Below are 12,977 nucleotides of genomic sequence, written 5' to 3'. Positions count from 1 at the left end.
AACACCACTTCATTATCACATTTCTTAAGAACTGCTGTTAAATCACTATGACTACATTTTTTAATTAGTATAGTCTGGTCGCTGAGCACGTAGAATTTTTATTTTATTTTATTTACAACGAGGAAGCTCTTGGCTTGTATTTTACCTGATTTTGTTCATTGACCCCAAGCTACCCATCCTTATCGCTCGCGCGTAATTATATTGCTGTCGCGACTGTGCGACGCGCGCCCGCAGTGAGTGTGCGAGCGCGACAGCAACATAATTACGCGCGAGCGATAAGGATGGGTAGCTTGGGGTCATTGGACAAAATTCTACGTGCTCACGGACCAGGCTTTACATATTATCAATTAGTAGCTCACCTACTTAACTTTATTCTCTGGTTTAGTGGGTCTTTACTGAGTTTTACGATCATTTTCACATAAATGTCTTAGCAAAGACGTACTTTATCACCTCGAAAAAAATCGTCCAATGGATCAATAAATGATTGCTCTTGCTGCACAGTAGGTAGTACGAGTATACTACGACAGCTACGAGTTCTACGATTATGATTGCTACGAGCTGTGCAACGGCTACGACCCCAACTAAACGAAAAACTCTGCTACGAGTAGGTACTACGAAACGACTACGACTGCTACGGGCTCTACTAGGTACACGTAAACCACTGCTACGAGTACTACAAAATAAATTCAACCGCTACCATTACCAAAATAATACGACTACGACTGCTACGAGTCCTTATGAACGAAAACCGCTGCTACGAGTTGGTACTACGAGACAACTACGACTATTACGAACCCAGTAATATTATTATTATTATGTATTATTATGTAATCCACTGCTACGAGTAGGTACTACAAAATAAAATTAAATACGATAGCAAAATAATACAGTCGTACTGTTACGAGCCCTGCTCGAAAATCGTTGCTACGAGTCGTCGTTTCAGCCAAATGATGTCCACTGCTAGACAAAGGCCTCCCCCAAGGTTTTCCATAATGAACGGTCCTGCGCTGCCCGCATCCAGGTTTTTCCCGCGACCTTTGTGACAGGAGGCAAACGAGCAAACGGATCACTTGATGATAAGTGCTACGAGTACTACAAAATAATACAACTGCTACGATTACCTGGTAGTAGGGCAAAAAAAGAATGAGACATGTGTAGGCTCCTTCAGAGCATTTGACGATTTGTAAGTGTACTAATTTAATATATCTAAACAAATAAAGATAATTTGGATTTTGATTTTACCAAAATAATGCGTGGCATATGAGCTGCTATGTAGATAGCGATTTTACTCTCTGGCAAGGATATTGAGTGCCTAGAGAAATAAAAGACAATGCATGCCGGAAATTGCTGTCTTTTTTATTGCGCTGATTCTGCTCCACACTGATGGCTGGAACCTATAATGGATGGTAGGTATTGTTTGTTTACACATACAATGTGACTATTTTGTTGCAATTTCTTACAAAACTTACACGCAAAGGGCAAACCTAATATGTTAAGTCACCAAACTTCTAATGCTCGTAACTCAGTTCAGACTGAGTGTTTGGTTTATTACACTATTATGTAATAAAAAAATAAGGTTTGGTCGATGGCCGCGTGAAAAAGAAGACGCCACCTTACATACAAAATCTGGCATGGCCATTTATAAAGCCTGGTCCGTGAGCACATAGAATCCCGTCCAATGACCCCAAGCTGCCCATCCTTGTCGCTCGCACGTAATTATGTTACTGTCGCGCTCGCACACTGACTGCGGGCGCGCGTCGCACAGTCGCGACAGCAATATAATTACGCGCGAGCGATAAGGATGGGTAGCTTGGGGTCATTGGACGGGATTCTACGTGCTCACGGACCAGGCTTTAGAATGTTTCGAGTCTGATTGCAATACCCACCAGCAGCGGCGTCTGCGGCGCGAGGATGGAGCCGAGCCGGCCCACCAGCGAGCAGGCGGCCAGCGCCGAGCTGCGAGCCTCGGTCGGGAACAGCTCCGCCGTGAACACGTACATGGAGTTGAAGGCCAGCGTGATGGCCAGCTTGCCGACGAAGAACAGCGCCACGATCGTGCCCGTGTGTGCTGGGAAATGTGTGAAACATTCCTCAGAGAACTTACAAGTTTGAGGGTGCACGCAAAAAAATTGACGAGTTGTCAAACAAATAAAAATATTTAATTCAAATAATATGACCAGTGGTAGGTACTTATGAACGTCAAATACAATAAAAGAAGGAAGCCCTTATGGGGCATTTAACATGTCTCCTTATCTTTTGGGCCCTACTGCCGCCTCTTTAATCTATTGTGTCTAGATTCGCGGGCCTTGAAGGATTAATTATTATTAGCTTAAATTAATTAAGTAGTCTAACGCCCGTATTCACAAACGATGCTTGCTTAAGAGAAGCAGCAAATCGAACGCACAGCGTTGAATAGAGCTCTGTGATTGGTTCGTTTGTCACCCTGTGCATCCACGCGCAGTATGAGACCTCATAGTGCATTGTAATGTTTGTGAATACGGGCGTAATAATCATAGAAAAGTTTTTCATTTTGACTATCGTTGTCCCATAGAAATTTAATCTGAAACTTACAAATAAAGAAAGGTANTTTGGTCATTATAGTAAAAAATAATGTCAGGTGTTATCGAAAGTCGAGCAAAATTAGGAATTAAAAATTACACTATCCTCATATCCTCACTTACCATGCTAATTACTCACGACTAGGTAATTAACAAAGTAAAAAAATGTGGAATCCTTAATGTCTGGAATGTTGTTTATCGTTTTTTATAAACGATAATCAGAAATTCAACAATGACTTTTGTCCAGCTAGCTTGTTCTACACGAATCACAGTGGGACGCCCGCAGTGAGTGTGCGAGCGCGACAGTAACATAATTACGCGCGAGCGATAAGGATGGGTAGCTTAGGGTCATTGGACAAAATTCTACGTGCTCAGAGACCGGGCTTTAGCTACCTACTTAACTTTATTCCCTAGTTTAGTGGGTTACACATAAATGTCTTTGCGAAGACGTAATTTATTTATCAACAGCCCTTTACAGTCCACTGCTGGACTATGAGCCTCCTCCACTATGGTGGAGGGATTTGCCATAATCTCCACGCTTGGCAGGCGGGTTGGAGATCGCAGTTTAAAAGATTGATGTTTTTCAGAGAGCGCTGCTGCCCATTCTCTGTTTGTTGTGTAGTCCCTAAGTCGCCTCTTACGACACCCGCGGGAAGAGTAGGGGTTGGTGACAAATGTATTCTACTCTGCCGTCACCACACGGTAATTTATTACAACGAAAAAAATCAATAATTGTGATTGCTCTTGCTGCGCAGTAGGTACTTCGAGTACACTATGACAGCTACGAGTTCTGCGAATATGATTGCTACGAGCTGTGCAACGACTACGACTGCTACGACCCCAACTAAACGACAAACGCTACTACGAGTAGCTACTACGAAACGACTACGACTGCTACGGGCACTACTACGCGTAAATCACTGCTACGAGTACTACAAAATAAATAAATTCACGGCTACGATTACCAAAATAATACGACTACGACCGCTACGAGTCCTTCTGAATGAAAACCGGTGCTACGAGGAGGTACTACGAAACAACTACGACTGCTACGAGTAGGTACTACAAAATAAAATTAAATACGATAGCAAAATAATGCAGTCGTACTGTTACGAGCCCTGCTAAACGAAAATCGTTGCTACGAGTCGTCGTTTCAGCCAAATGATGTCCACTGCTGGACAAAGGCCTTCCCCAAGGTTTTCCATAGTGAACGGCGCTGCCCGCATCCAGGTTTTTCCCGCGACCTTTGTGACAGGAGGCAAACGAGCAAACGGATCACTTGATGGTAAATTCTACGAGTACTACAAAATAATACAACTGCTACGATTACCTGGTGGTAGGGCAAAAAAAAGAATGAGACATGTGTGGGCTCCTTCAGAGCATTTGACGATTTGTAAGTGTACTAATTTAATTAATCTAAACAAATAAAGATAATTTGAGCACGTACGTGAGCACGTAGAATCCCGTCCAATGACCCCAAGCTGCCCATCCTTGTCGCTCGCACGTAATTATGTTACTGTCGCGCTCGCACACTGACTGCGGGCGCGCGTCGCACAGTCGCGACAGCAATATAATTACGCGCGAGAGATAAGGATGGGTAGCTTGGGGTCATTGGACGGGATTCTTTCTACGTGCTCACGGACCAGGCTTTAGAATGTTTCGAGTCTGATTGCAATACCCACCAGCAGCGGCGTCTGCGGCGCGAGGATGGAGCCGAGCCGGCCCACCAGCGAGCAGGCGGCCAGCGCCGAGCTGCGAGCCTCGGTGGGGAACAGCTCCGCCGTGAACACGTACATGGAGTTGAAGGCCAGCGTGATGGCCAGCTTGCCGACGAAGAACAGCGCCACGATCGTGCCCGTGTGTGCTGGGAAATGTATGAAACATTGCTCAGAGAACTTACAAGTTTGAGGGTGCACGCAAAAAAATTGACGAGTTGTCAAACAAATAAAAATATTTAATTCGAATAATATGACCGGTGGTAGGTACTTATGAACGTCAAATACAATAAAAAGCAGGTAGCCCTTATGGGGCACTTTACATTACATGTCTCCTTATCTTTTGGGCCCTACTGCCGCTTCTTTAATTATTAGCTTAAATTAATTAAGTAGTCTAACGCCCGTATTCACAAACGATGCTTGCTTAAGAGAAGCAGCAAATCGAACGCATAGCGTTGAATAGAGCTCTGTGATTGGTTCGTTTGTCACCCTGTGCATCTACGCGCACTATGAGACCTTATAGTAATGTTTGTGAATACGGGCGTAATAATCATAGAAAAGTTTTTCATTTTGACTGTCGCTGTCTCACAGCAATTTAATTTGAAACTTACAAATAAAGAAAGGTATGACGCACGCCAGCCCACACAGCAGGAACGCGAGGAAAATGGTCCACTTGCGGCCGAAGCGCTCCAGCGCCATCATGAGCAGCAGCGACGCCACGACCTCCATGCCCATGTTTAGCGCGAAGTTGACGTGCTTGTCGCCCGCCAGCGCCACCGAGTTGATGGTGAGCCCGTAGTACACGAAGGCCACCGCCACCCAGCACCACGCGCACGCCGCGAAGCGCAGCATCAGAACGCGCGAGCGTAAAAGCCGGAGCCAAGCGTTCGTCTTCACGGCCTCTTTTTGTTTTTCAGTCTCTGTCTCTAGTAGAGCTTTCATCACATCTTCGGATACTGTGACCTTTGGATGATATAATAAATGATTTTAATTTAATGTATGGCCACAGAATAAGTAATAGTACAGGTACAGAAGGATTACTCCGCAAGACGATTTAAATAAATGCGAGTTTTGCTACGACGCGTTACAGTGGAATTCAGCTCGCACAGCACTACGTACCTACAATTTTATTCACCTACAAGTTTTGTCTCTTTCTATCGCGTGCCTCTGAACTCTTCTTACGCTGTTAGGGTTGCTGTCTAGTAGTGTCTAGTAAAAAAATAATTAATCTACTTATTTGTAATGAGGTACGTATGTAGGTAAGTACGCATTCATTATGGAAAACCTTGGGGAGGCCTTTGTCCAGCAGTGGACGTCATTTATTTTGGCTGAAACGAACGAACGCATTCTGAGCAATAGTCATGGTAGGTTAGGTTCCTATACTATCCTAAGAATTATTGATTACCTACATGGTCAACATACTTTTCAGCATCTTTGGGAAGCGAAAAAAAAGATAAATCCGGTAGATTTCTTTTCGAATTTAAACACCCGAACGCCGCACAATAATATTTCTTTCTCTTTATGTCCATTTTTAAATAATACTTCGATCATAGAATTAGGTACTACAACGCACGCCAGCGTCCTGACGGGCGCGCGCGGGACACTCGACTGATATAATCCCCGCCGGCGGGGCGCTTCGCTGTAGGTAATTATCGGATGTACCGCGCGGAGTGAGCCAGGCCTGGTATGGCTGGTTTTAGTCACGCTGACGCACGATGACCGTCAGCGCTGTCAGCCAAATTGTATGAAACGTCGACGCCGAGCGATTAGCGTCACTCAGGAACGTTCCCTTCAATTACATACATCATATTGATCTGTGAGCGCCGACGATCAGCGAGTGGTCAGCGCGATTCTAAAACCCGCCTATGACTAACTCTAGCAAGCTCTAAATAAAAAAGAGGCACCTTCGTTACTTCAAATCATAGATTCTAATGTCTTATGGACTTCTAAGTCCCAGTTCTTCACAACTTCTAAGTTCTAAGCACTTTTGATTCTCTCAATGCACCGTTCACTTTAGCTGGCTAGGCACTCAGTTCAAACGAACATTAGACTACTGACTAAGTAAATCATACCTTATTGACTCTAGCAGCCTTTTTAATAATAGCGGCGGCTTCGGTCGTCCGCTGGCGCGCGTGCAGCCAGCGCGGGCTCTCGTGCACCAGCAGCCAGTACAGCGGCAGCAGCAGCGCCGGCGCGTGGATCGTGAGCAGCAGGCGGCGCCAGTTCGGCACGGCCCACGCCACCAGCGCGAACAGCGCGCCGCCCAGCCCGTAAGCCACGCCGGTCGCGCACGCGAACGCAGCCCGCAGCGAGGGGCGCGCTAGCTCCACAACTGCAATGTAAGATAAAAACGAACAGGTGATATCAGAAGACCCTTTGGGCAACCCTCTAGTTGGGTTCGCCACTGATCGGGCGCCTTATGCACTCGATACGGCCCGATCGCGAACGTCGGTCTGCGACCGTAACCGACGATCGCCAAACGGCTAGAGTACCTTCTGTACTCGCCACTCTGCCTGGTGAAGCCGGAGAAGCTCTTCAAGCTACCAGCGCGCGTCCTTTCAAAAAAAAAAACAGGAGACCCGGCAACACTGACACGGATGCATTACCGTCGTTATTTGACTGGAAATACTAATGGTGGTAGCGCATTCCAATTTTCTCGTAAATAAATCCTATGATAGTTTTATTAATCTAAAATCATGATGATGAAGGTGAAATTTAGTTTTGTGTGTACGATAGCGGAACCTAATAGCTGAGACTACACCAACATGAAAATAATAATTAATTATAAATTAAGCAAGAGATTAAATTAATGTTGACGACCATTACTGGCAGATGGCATTAAGATAAAAATTGTGATAGTCACAGGTCTTTGTCTGACGCATCGATAAGTGTCTAAATATAGATAATACAAGTAGGTCCTTTTCAGAATAGCCTAAGGTTAAGTTGGCGAAGTATTCCATCAGTGGCGGTCGGAGCGGGTGCGGAGGGCCGACCTCGCGATAAGATTACTGGTTAAGTACAGTTATTGATGCAAGTCAAAGACATTTGATCTGTGCATTATCAGGCCACGTGTTTGAAATATCTCGAATTTTCTTGTAAGCCCTCAATATGTTTGTAGTTTTTATGATTATANTGATTATGCAATGCTTATCTAGTTCCGCTCTACATTGTGCTTAGCGGATGAAACGTCTTTAAAATAATTTAAAAAATAATGTTTGTTCTTGGCTCAGACGTCGCAAGATTCGTATGTTGATACTGGAATATACGTGGATAACATGACAATATAATTAATGCTAATAAAAATCTAATGGATAATAGGTAACTATTACCTTTTATTATTCTGTGCTATTACCTATATTATCTAACTAGGTGGCGTAGCAACTAACACTGTCTAACGCTGTCTTCACGCAATGCATGTATGTTTCTGTTTATAATATGTATGCTCTACTATAGTTCAAGTGTCTAGCTGTAGCCGCAACTCACTCATGACGTAGGCGGCGCTGTTGAAGCCGTAGCCGAGCGCCGCCTCGAAGAACTCCAGCGCCACGTACATCTGGTAGTTGACGGACAGCGCCTTCACGATGCCCAGCACGCCCGCGCACGCCGAGAATATGCAGAACGCGGTGCGCCGCCCGTACCTGGGGACATACAAACAAATGTTCAGTGTCATTTGGGTTTAGGCTCTCGCTTACCTCCGTGTAAGGTCGTTGGTTGGTGGTCAAAGTTCGTTTCAGCCAAATGACGTCCACTGCTGGACAAAGGCCTCCCCCAATGTTTTCCACAATGAACGGTCCTCGAATCCAGGCACTTCCCGCGACCTTACCAGATCGTCGGTCCAACTAGTAGGAGGCCTGCCCACGCTACGTCTTCCAGCCCGTGGTCGCCACTCGAGAACTTTCCTGCCCCAACGGCCATCGTTCATTCTGCGAGCTATGTCGGTCACTTTGGTTCTCCTGCGGATCTCCTCATTGTTTACCTTTTAGTTTTTATTTTTTTTTGTTTATCTAACAATAAATAAATAAACGAATGGTTGGCTGCTGGATTTTTAAGGGAATAAGAAGTAATTCAGTTTTTCCACTTACCAGTCCCTTTAATAATATTGTAGCGTGATGTACTTACTCACAATTGCTCACACTTTACTTGCAGGAGTTCAGTGCACTCGATGCGCTGGAGTTTTAGATGCGTTGATGAGGTGAAGCAGACAGTGAAGCAACACATACTTGTCAGAGACGAAGCCGGTGAGTATGAGCGCGAAGGGCAGCGCGGAGTTGCGCACCGTGCCCATCAGCGTGCGCATCCACTCGCGGCACGCCAGCCCGAACTGCGCGCAAACATTAATACTGGATCTTTAATATATTCCATGCCATTTGAAATTGCTCGAATTCCATGCCATTGGATAAACCCTCGCTTATATGTATGGCATGTGTTTGCTTTTATTATTATGAATGTAGATACGTAGATAGGTACATTCATTATTTCAATTATAATGGAACGCGAAAGCTTCAAATCATAAGATTTTAAGTAATATAAATTACTGCACTACTCGTATAGTTAGTTCAGTTACGAACATTTTTTAAGGTGGTAATGAAACATTTCAGCCACAGTTGGATAGTAACGTGATACATTTGGCATTGGACATCTAGGTGGACCGACGATCTGGTGAAGGTCGCGGGAAGTACCTGGATGCAAGCGGCGCAGGACCGGTCTTTGTGGAAATCCTTGGGGGAGGCCTTTGTCCAGCAGTGGACGTCTTTCGGCTGAAACGAACGAACGAACGAACATTTGGCATTTGTTTACATTACATATTTAAACTCTCTATCGTTTTCGATAAGAATCGGCAGACAATTTCTGATTCTATTATCAGCAACGGATAAATAAAGTCGCTTCTACAAAAATATTTGCGATGCAATCTAGTTATCGTCTTTAAGACGTGACTAAAAACTAAGGATTGGTGTATTTGAAGTGAACTCACCTCAGCAAAGATGGTGTCGTAGTTCTCGTAGATGAAGTGTTCGCAGCGCACCGTGTCGACGGGGTGGAACAGGTCGCGGTCGCAGGAGGCCAGGCCGGGCCGCAGCGGCGCGAACCGCTCGCAGCGCGCCGCGGCCAGCAGCGGCAGCGCCGACTCGTTGGCGAACCCCGCACCGCCAGCACCTTCGCACTCCGGCACCACGCATCTGCACACACAACCAGGCTAGTCCTAGGCCCTCTCCCTGATGTTTTGCTGTGCCCTTGCAGGGCGTCACACAGTATTGAAAGAAAGAAAGAAAGAAAGAAAGAAAAGTATTTATTCGATTTATTGTGTTGGTACTACTCAATTATTTTTTTAATAAATTAATTAATTTGAATCATGATTAAATTAATCCCAAGATATAGATTTATTGATGGCGATTACCATGCAATAAATACTAATATCATGGCTATTGATTGGCATAATTTATTTATTTAAAACTTATATGCACATAGAACGGTGTACATAAGGCGGACTTAATGCCTTTTGGCATTTTCCTCCAGTCAACCTTAGGGCCAAACTGAGAGTAAAGTAGGCGGTATAAAATTACTATGAATATAGAAAAAAAACAAATAAAATATGAATACATACATAGATACATACATATATATATAAATAAATATATAATATAATAATAAGATGGATGAAAAAGGGAGAAAAAAAAGAGAAGGAAAAAAAAGGGGAAAAAACGGAGGTTGAACAGAAATCATGAAGATGAAACACCAGCGAGAAAATGTTTGCGCACATGAAATTTAAAGATGGACTTGCTGGGAGCCTGCCTGACGTTTTCAGGGAGACCGTTCCAAAGACGAATGGAATGTAGAAGAAAAGAGTTGGAAAGAAAACCAGTACGATGAGAAGGAGTGGAAAGAAGAAGCGTATTAGAGGAACGGAGTTGACGAGAGTGAGTTGAACTGAGGAGCGTATATTGGGATTTTAGGTAAGAAGGAGATTTTGGATTGTTTAAGATTGAAAAAAGTGTTAAAATGATTCTGACTTTTCGTCGAAAAGGTATAGGTAACCATTGAAGCTTAGACCGATTATAGATTTACTTGATTCTCTGCCGGCTGAGGAAGCTGTTAACTTATTCTACGAGCATATATATCAAATTATTACTAAAAACATTCCTTCAAGACCAGTGAAGTAGAAGAAGAAGGAACCATTAGCATACCTGTATTCGTAACAACGATTCAATCTATTTCAACTCAAAATAAAAGCGGGTTGAAAACACGAACATATCAGCATTATGTTACACACATTATAAATTGCGGACAAATCACATAGGTAGCAGGTTATGTTATTTATCGCATGTTTTAAAAGATAAAAAATATGTTGCCAAGTTGTCTTGTAACTGAAGTACAGATTCGTTATTTCGGATTAGTAATCTAAAGAAAGAATATTTATGCCTTCTGCTCCCCTTCCTTCACGCCCCACCCTCTCCAACTTCTCCCCCTGTCCGCACTCTACATTACTTCCCACTACAAACACAATGTTAACCGAAGTTATATGTGCCGGTATGCACAATAATGGTATGTGCATGGGTTAATACAACATATTAGTGAAAACCGCACCTAAATCAGTTAAGCAATTTCTAAGGTTAGAGTGCACTTGCACTAAGATGATGTTCGATGATTTCATATAAATACGCCATTCACAGATACTTAAATACTCGTATTTTAAATCTTCTCACCAAACTTTAAGCTATACTTAAAACTTTATCTCAAAGCTAAATGTGTTTTGAGCATGACTCTTCATTTAAGAGTGAATTACCTACAAACAGCTAAACTGTAATAATTCCGATGCGAATTATATTATTAGTATCTGGCGGTGCCTATTTATGGTAAAAGATAAATGTAACGATTGGCCGATAGGATAATGTATCACTTAGCTAATGAGTGAGAGTGACGTTAAGTAGATACTGATTAGATAGTCTCAACAACCTTCTTAGCATCTTATTTCGGATACATATTATATGGTCATATACCTACTCATAATATACAATAGGTGATGTCAATGGCCAAGTGGGTACTGTCTTATACATAGTTGCATTATTTTTTAAACCCATCTGAATACTACTCGTACATACAGATACCGCAGCGCTTGTTATGGCGAAGTGTTTTGAGACGCCACTACAATGGGCTATTACACTTGTCCAAACAGCGTGACTGTGGCTTTGTTTTTCCTAGTTAGCTTTATTCATTCATTAAGTATTCATTGTTTGTTTATAAAAAGAAAACTACTAAACCAGCGACTATACATAGAAATTGCAAATCTATTATTTACAGTCTAGTAGGTACCTATATTAAGTTTCTAAATTGATTTTGTTTTGCATATTGATAAAGTCCATAAAGACCTTTGTGGGTTGATGGCCCTAATCAGGGTTTCACAACAGGTGATTGCGCATGCATCGGGGACAGCCGTAAATAGAAAATGCAAATTATCGTAATATTCATATTGCAATGCAAAACCATATTCACATGGTATGTTTAAACCTAAACACATCATTCCTAATTTGTTGCTATAAGTTAGGTACTAATAAGTTACACTATAAATAACAAAGAGATTCAAACTAGTACTCGCACCTAACTTTAAAATATTATTCCACCTAGTGATTATGTATTCCATTCAGTTGAAATGCCCCTTTATTTCTGGCAAGAAAAGTCCCATAAATCATATTTCTTGGGGCTTCCTATAGCGAGATGTATCCTTGGGAACACATGTCTTTATGTATTTATACACTGTATTTTCTCTGATTCATTATGCATAACGTACTATACTGCAAAAATATTAAAAAATTCAGTTCTACAAATCTCACCGAAACGGCACCTGGTCAGCGACAAACACATAGTTGAGGGAGTACATGGCAGATAAGAGACCTGGGAGGCACAGCATGAACAGCGAGTAGCGTTGGTAGAGCCCGAACGCGCCCAGCTGCTCCAGCGCTTGTTCCAGGGCGTCGGGCTCGTCGGCGCCGGGCCCCGGCGGCGGGCCGGGGCTCGCGCTNGGGGGCCCCGGGGGCCCCGGGGGCCCGGTGGCAGAGGTGCGCGCCCCGTGCTCTGCTTTCCCCGCCATCGCGCGCTCGACTGCGCGAGGGGCACTTGTGACGGCCGTCGCGTCACGCTGATAAGATTACCTTTGTTTCGGAGATTTAGATTACGTGAGAGACATTGCAATCACTTCAGTCAACTTCAAAAAGATTACAGGTGATATAGCTCATGTAATATCAAGTCCAACATTTTGGCATCTTTACATAAACATAGTTTTTATTTGCAAAAAATATATTAGTGCGAATTTGATATCAATTGCATTTAATATGCATTTTAAAAAAAATATCATGTCTATTATGCAGTTTTAAGGAAGGTAAGGTTTATTGAAAAATAATCAACTACCTATATTAGGTACATAAAATTTATCTGTCGCTGCCCCGAATGAATGCACTTGTCAATAACAGATTAATAACCTACGGAGTAATTGTATTCAAAATAAAATTGTCAATAATTAATTTTGTACTATAATAAGACCTACGAAGTAACTATGTATTAGGTAATGTGGTACTATAGTAGTGTCTGGAGAATAAGGATGTTATAAAACGAAGTTATGGCGACAGTAGCCGAACGGTGAAGGTGTCGGACTAGCCGACTAATGATCTGCGTAAACACACAGTACTCATAGTCGCAGTACATACCTATGTAT

The 12,977-nt window shown here is 43.1% G+C and overlaps 1 protein-coding gene across 1 annotated transcript; it reads right to left on the bottom strand.

Moving 5' to 3' along the window:
* Nucleotides 1–4,207: 4,207 nt before the first annotated feature.
* LOC114353702 (organic cation transporter protein) lies at nt 4,208–12,356 on the bottom strand. The gene is made up of 7 exons (XM_028305776.1): nt 12,100–12,356; nt 9,246–9,450; nt 8,494–8,594; nt 7,757–7,911; nt 6,346–6,605; nt 4,885–5,236; nt 4,208–4,422 (listed from the first exon to the last, which is right to left on the bottom strand). Exons 1-7 carry the CDS (start codon nt 12,354–12,356, stop codon nt 4,208–4,210), a joined length of 1,545 nt encoding a protein of 514 aa, XP_028161577.1.
* Nucleotides 12,357–12,977: the final 621 nt, after the last annotated feature.

This window comes from Ostrinia furnacalis, unplaced genomic scaffold, assembly GCF_004193835.3.
Source record: "Ostrinia furnacalis isolate ACB-3 unplaced genomic scaffold, ASM419383v2 OfSCF1785, whole genome shotgun sequence".
NCBI classification, from domain to species: Eukaryota; Metazoa; Arthropoda; class Insecta; order Lepidoptera; family Crambidae; genus Ostrinia; species Ostrinia furnacalis.
The sequence above is the reverse complement of the archived record's forward strand: the minus strand, read 5'-3'. Positions and strand labels throughout refer to the sequence as shown.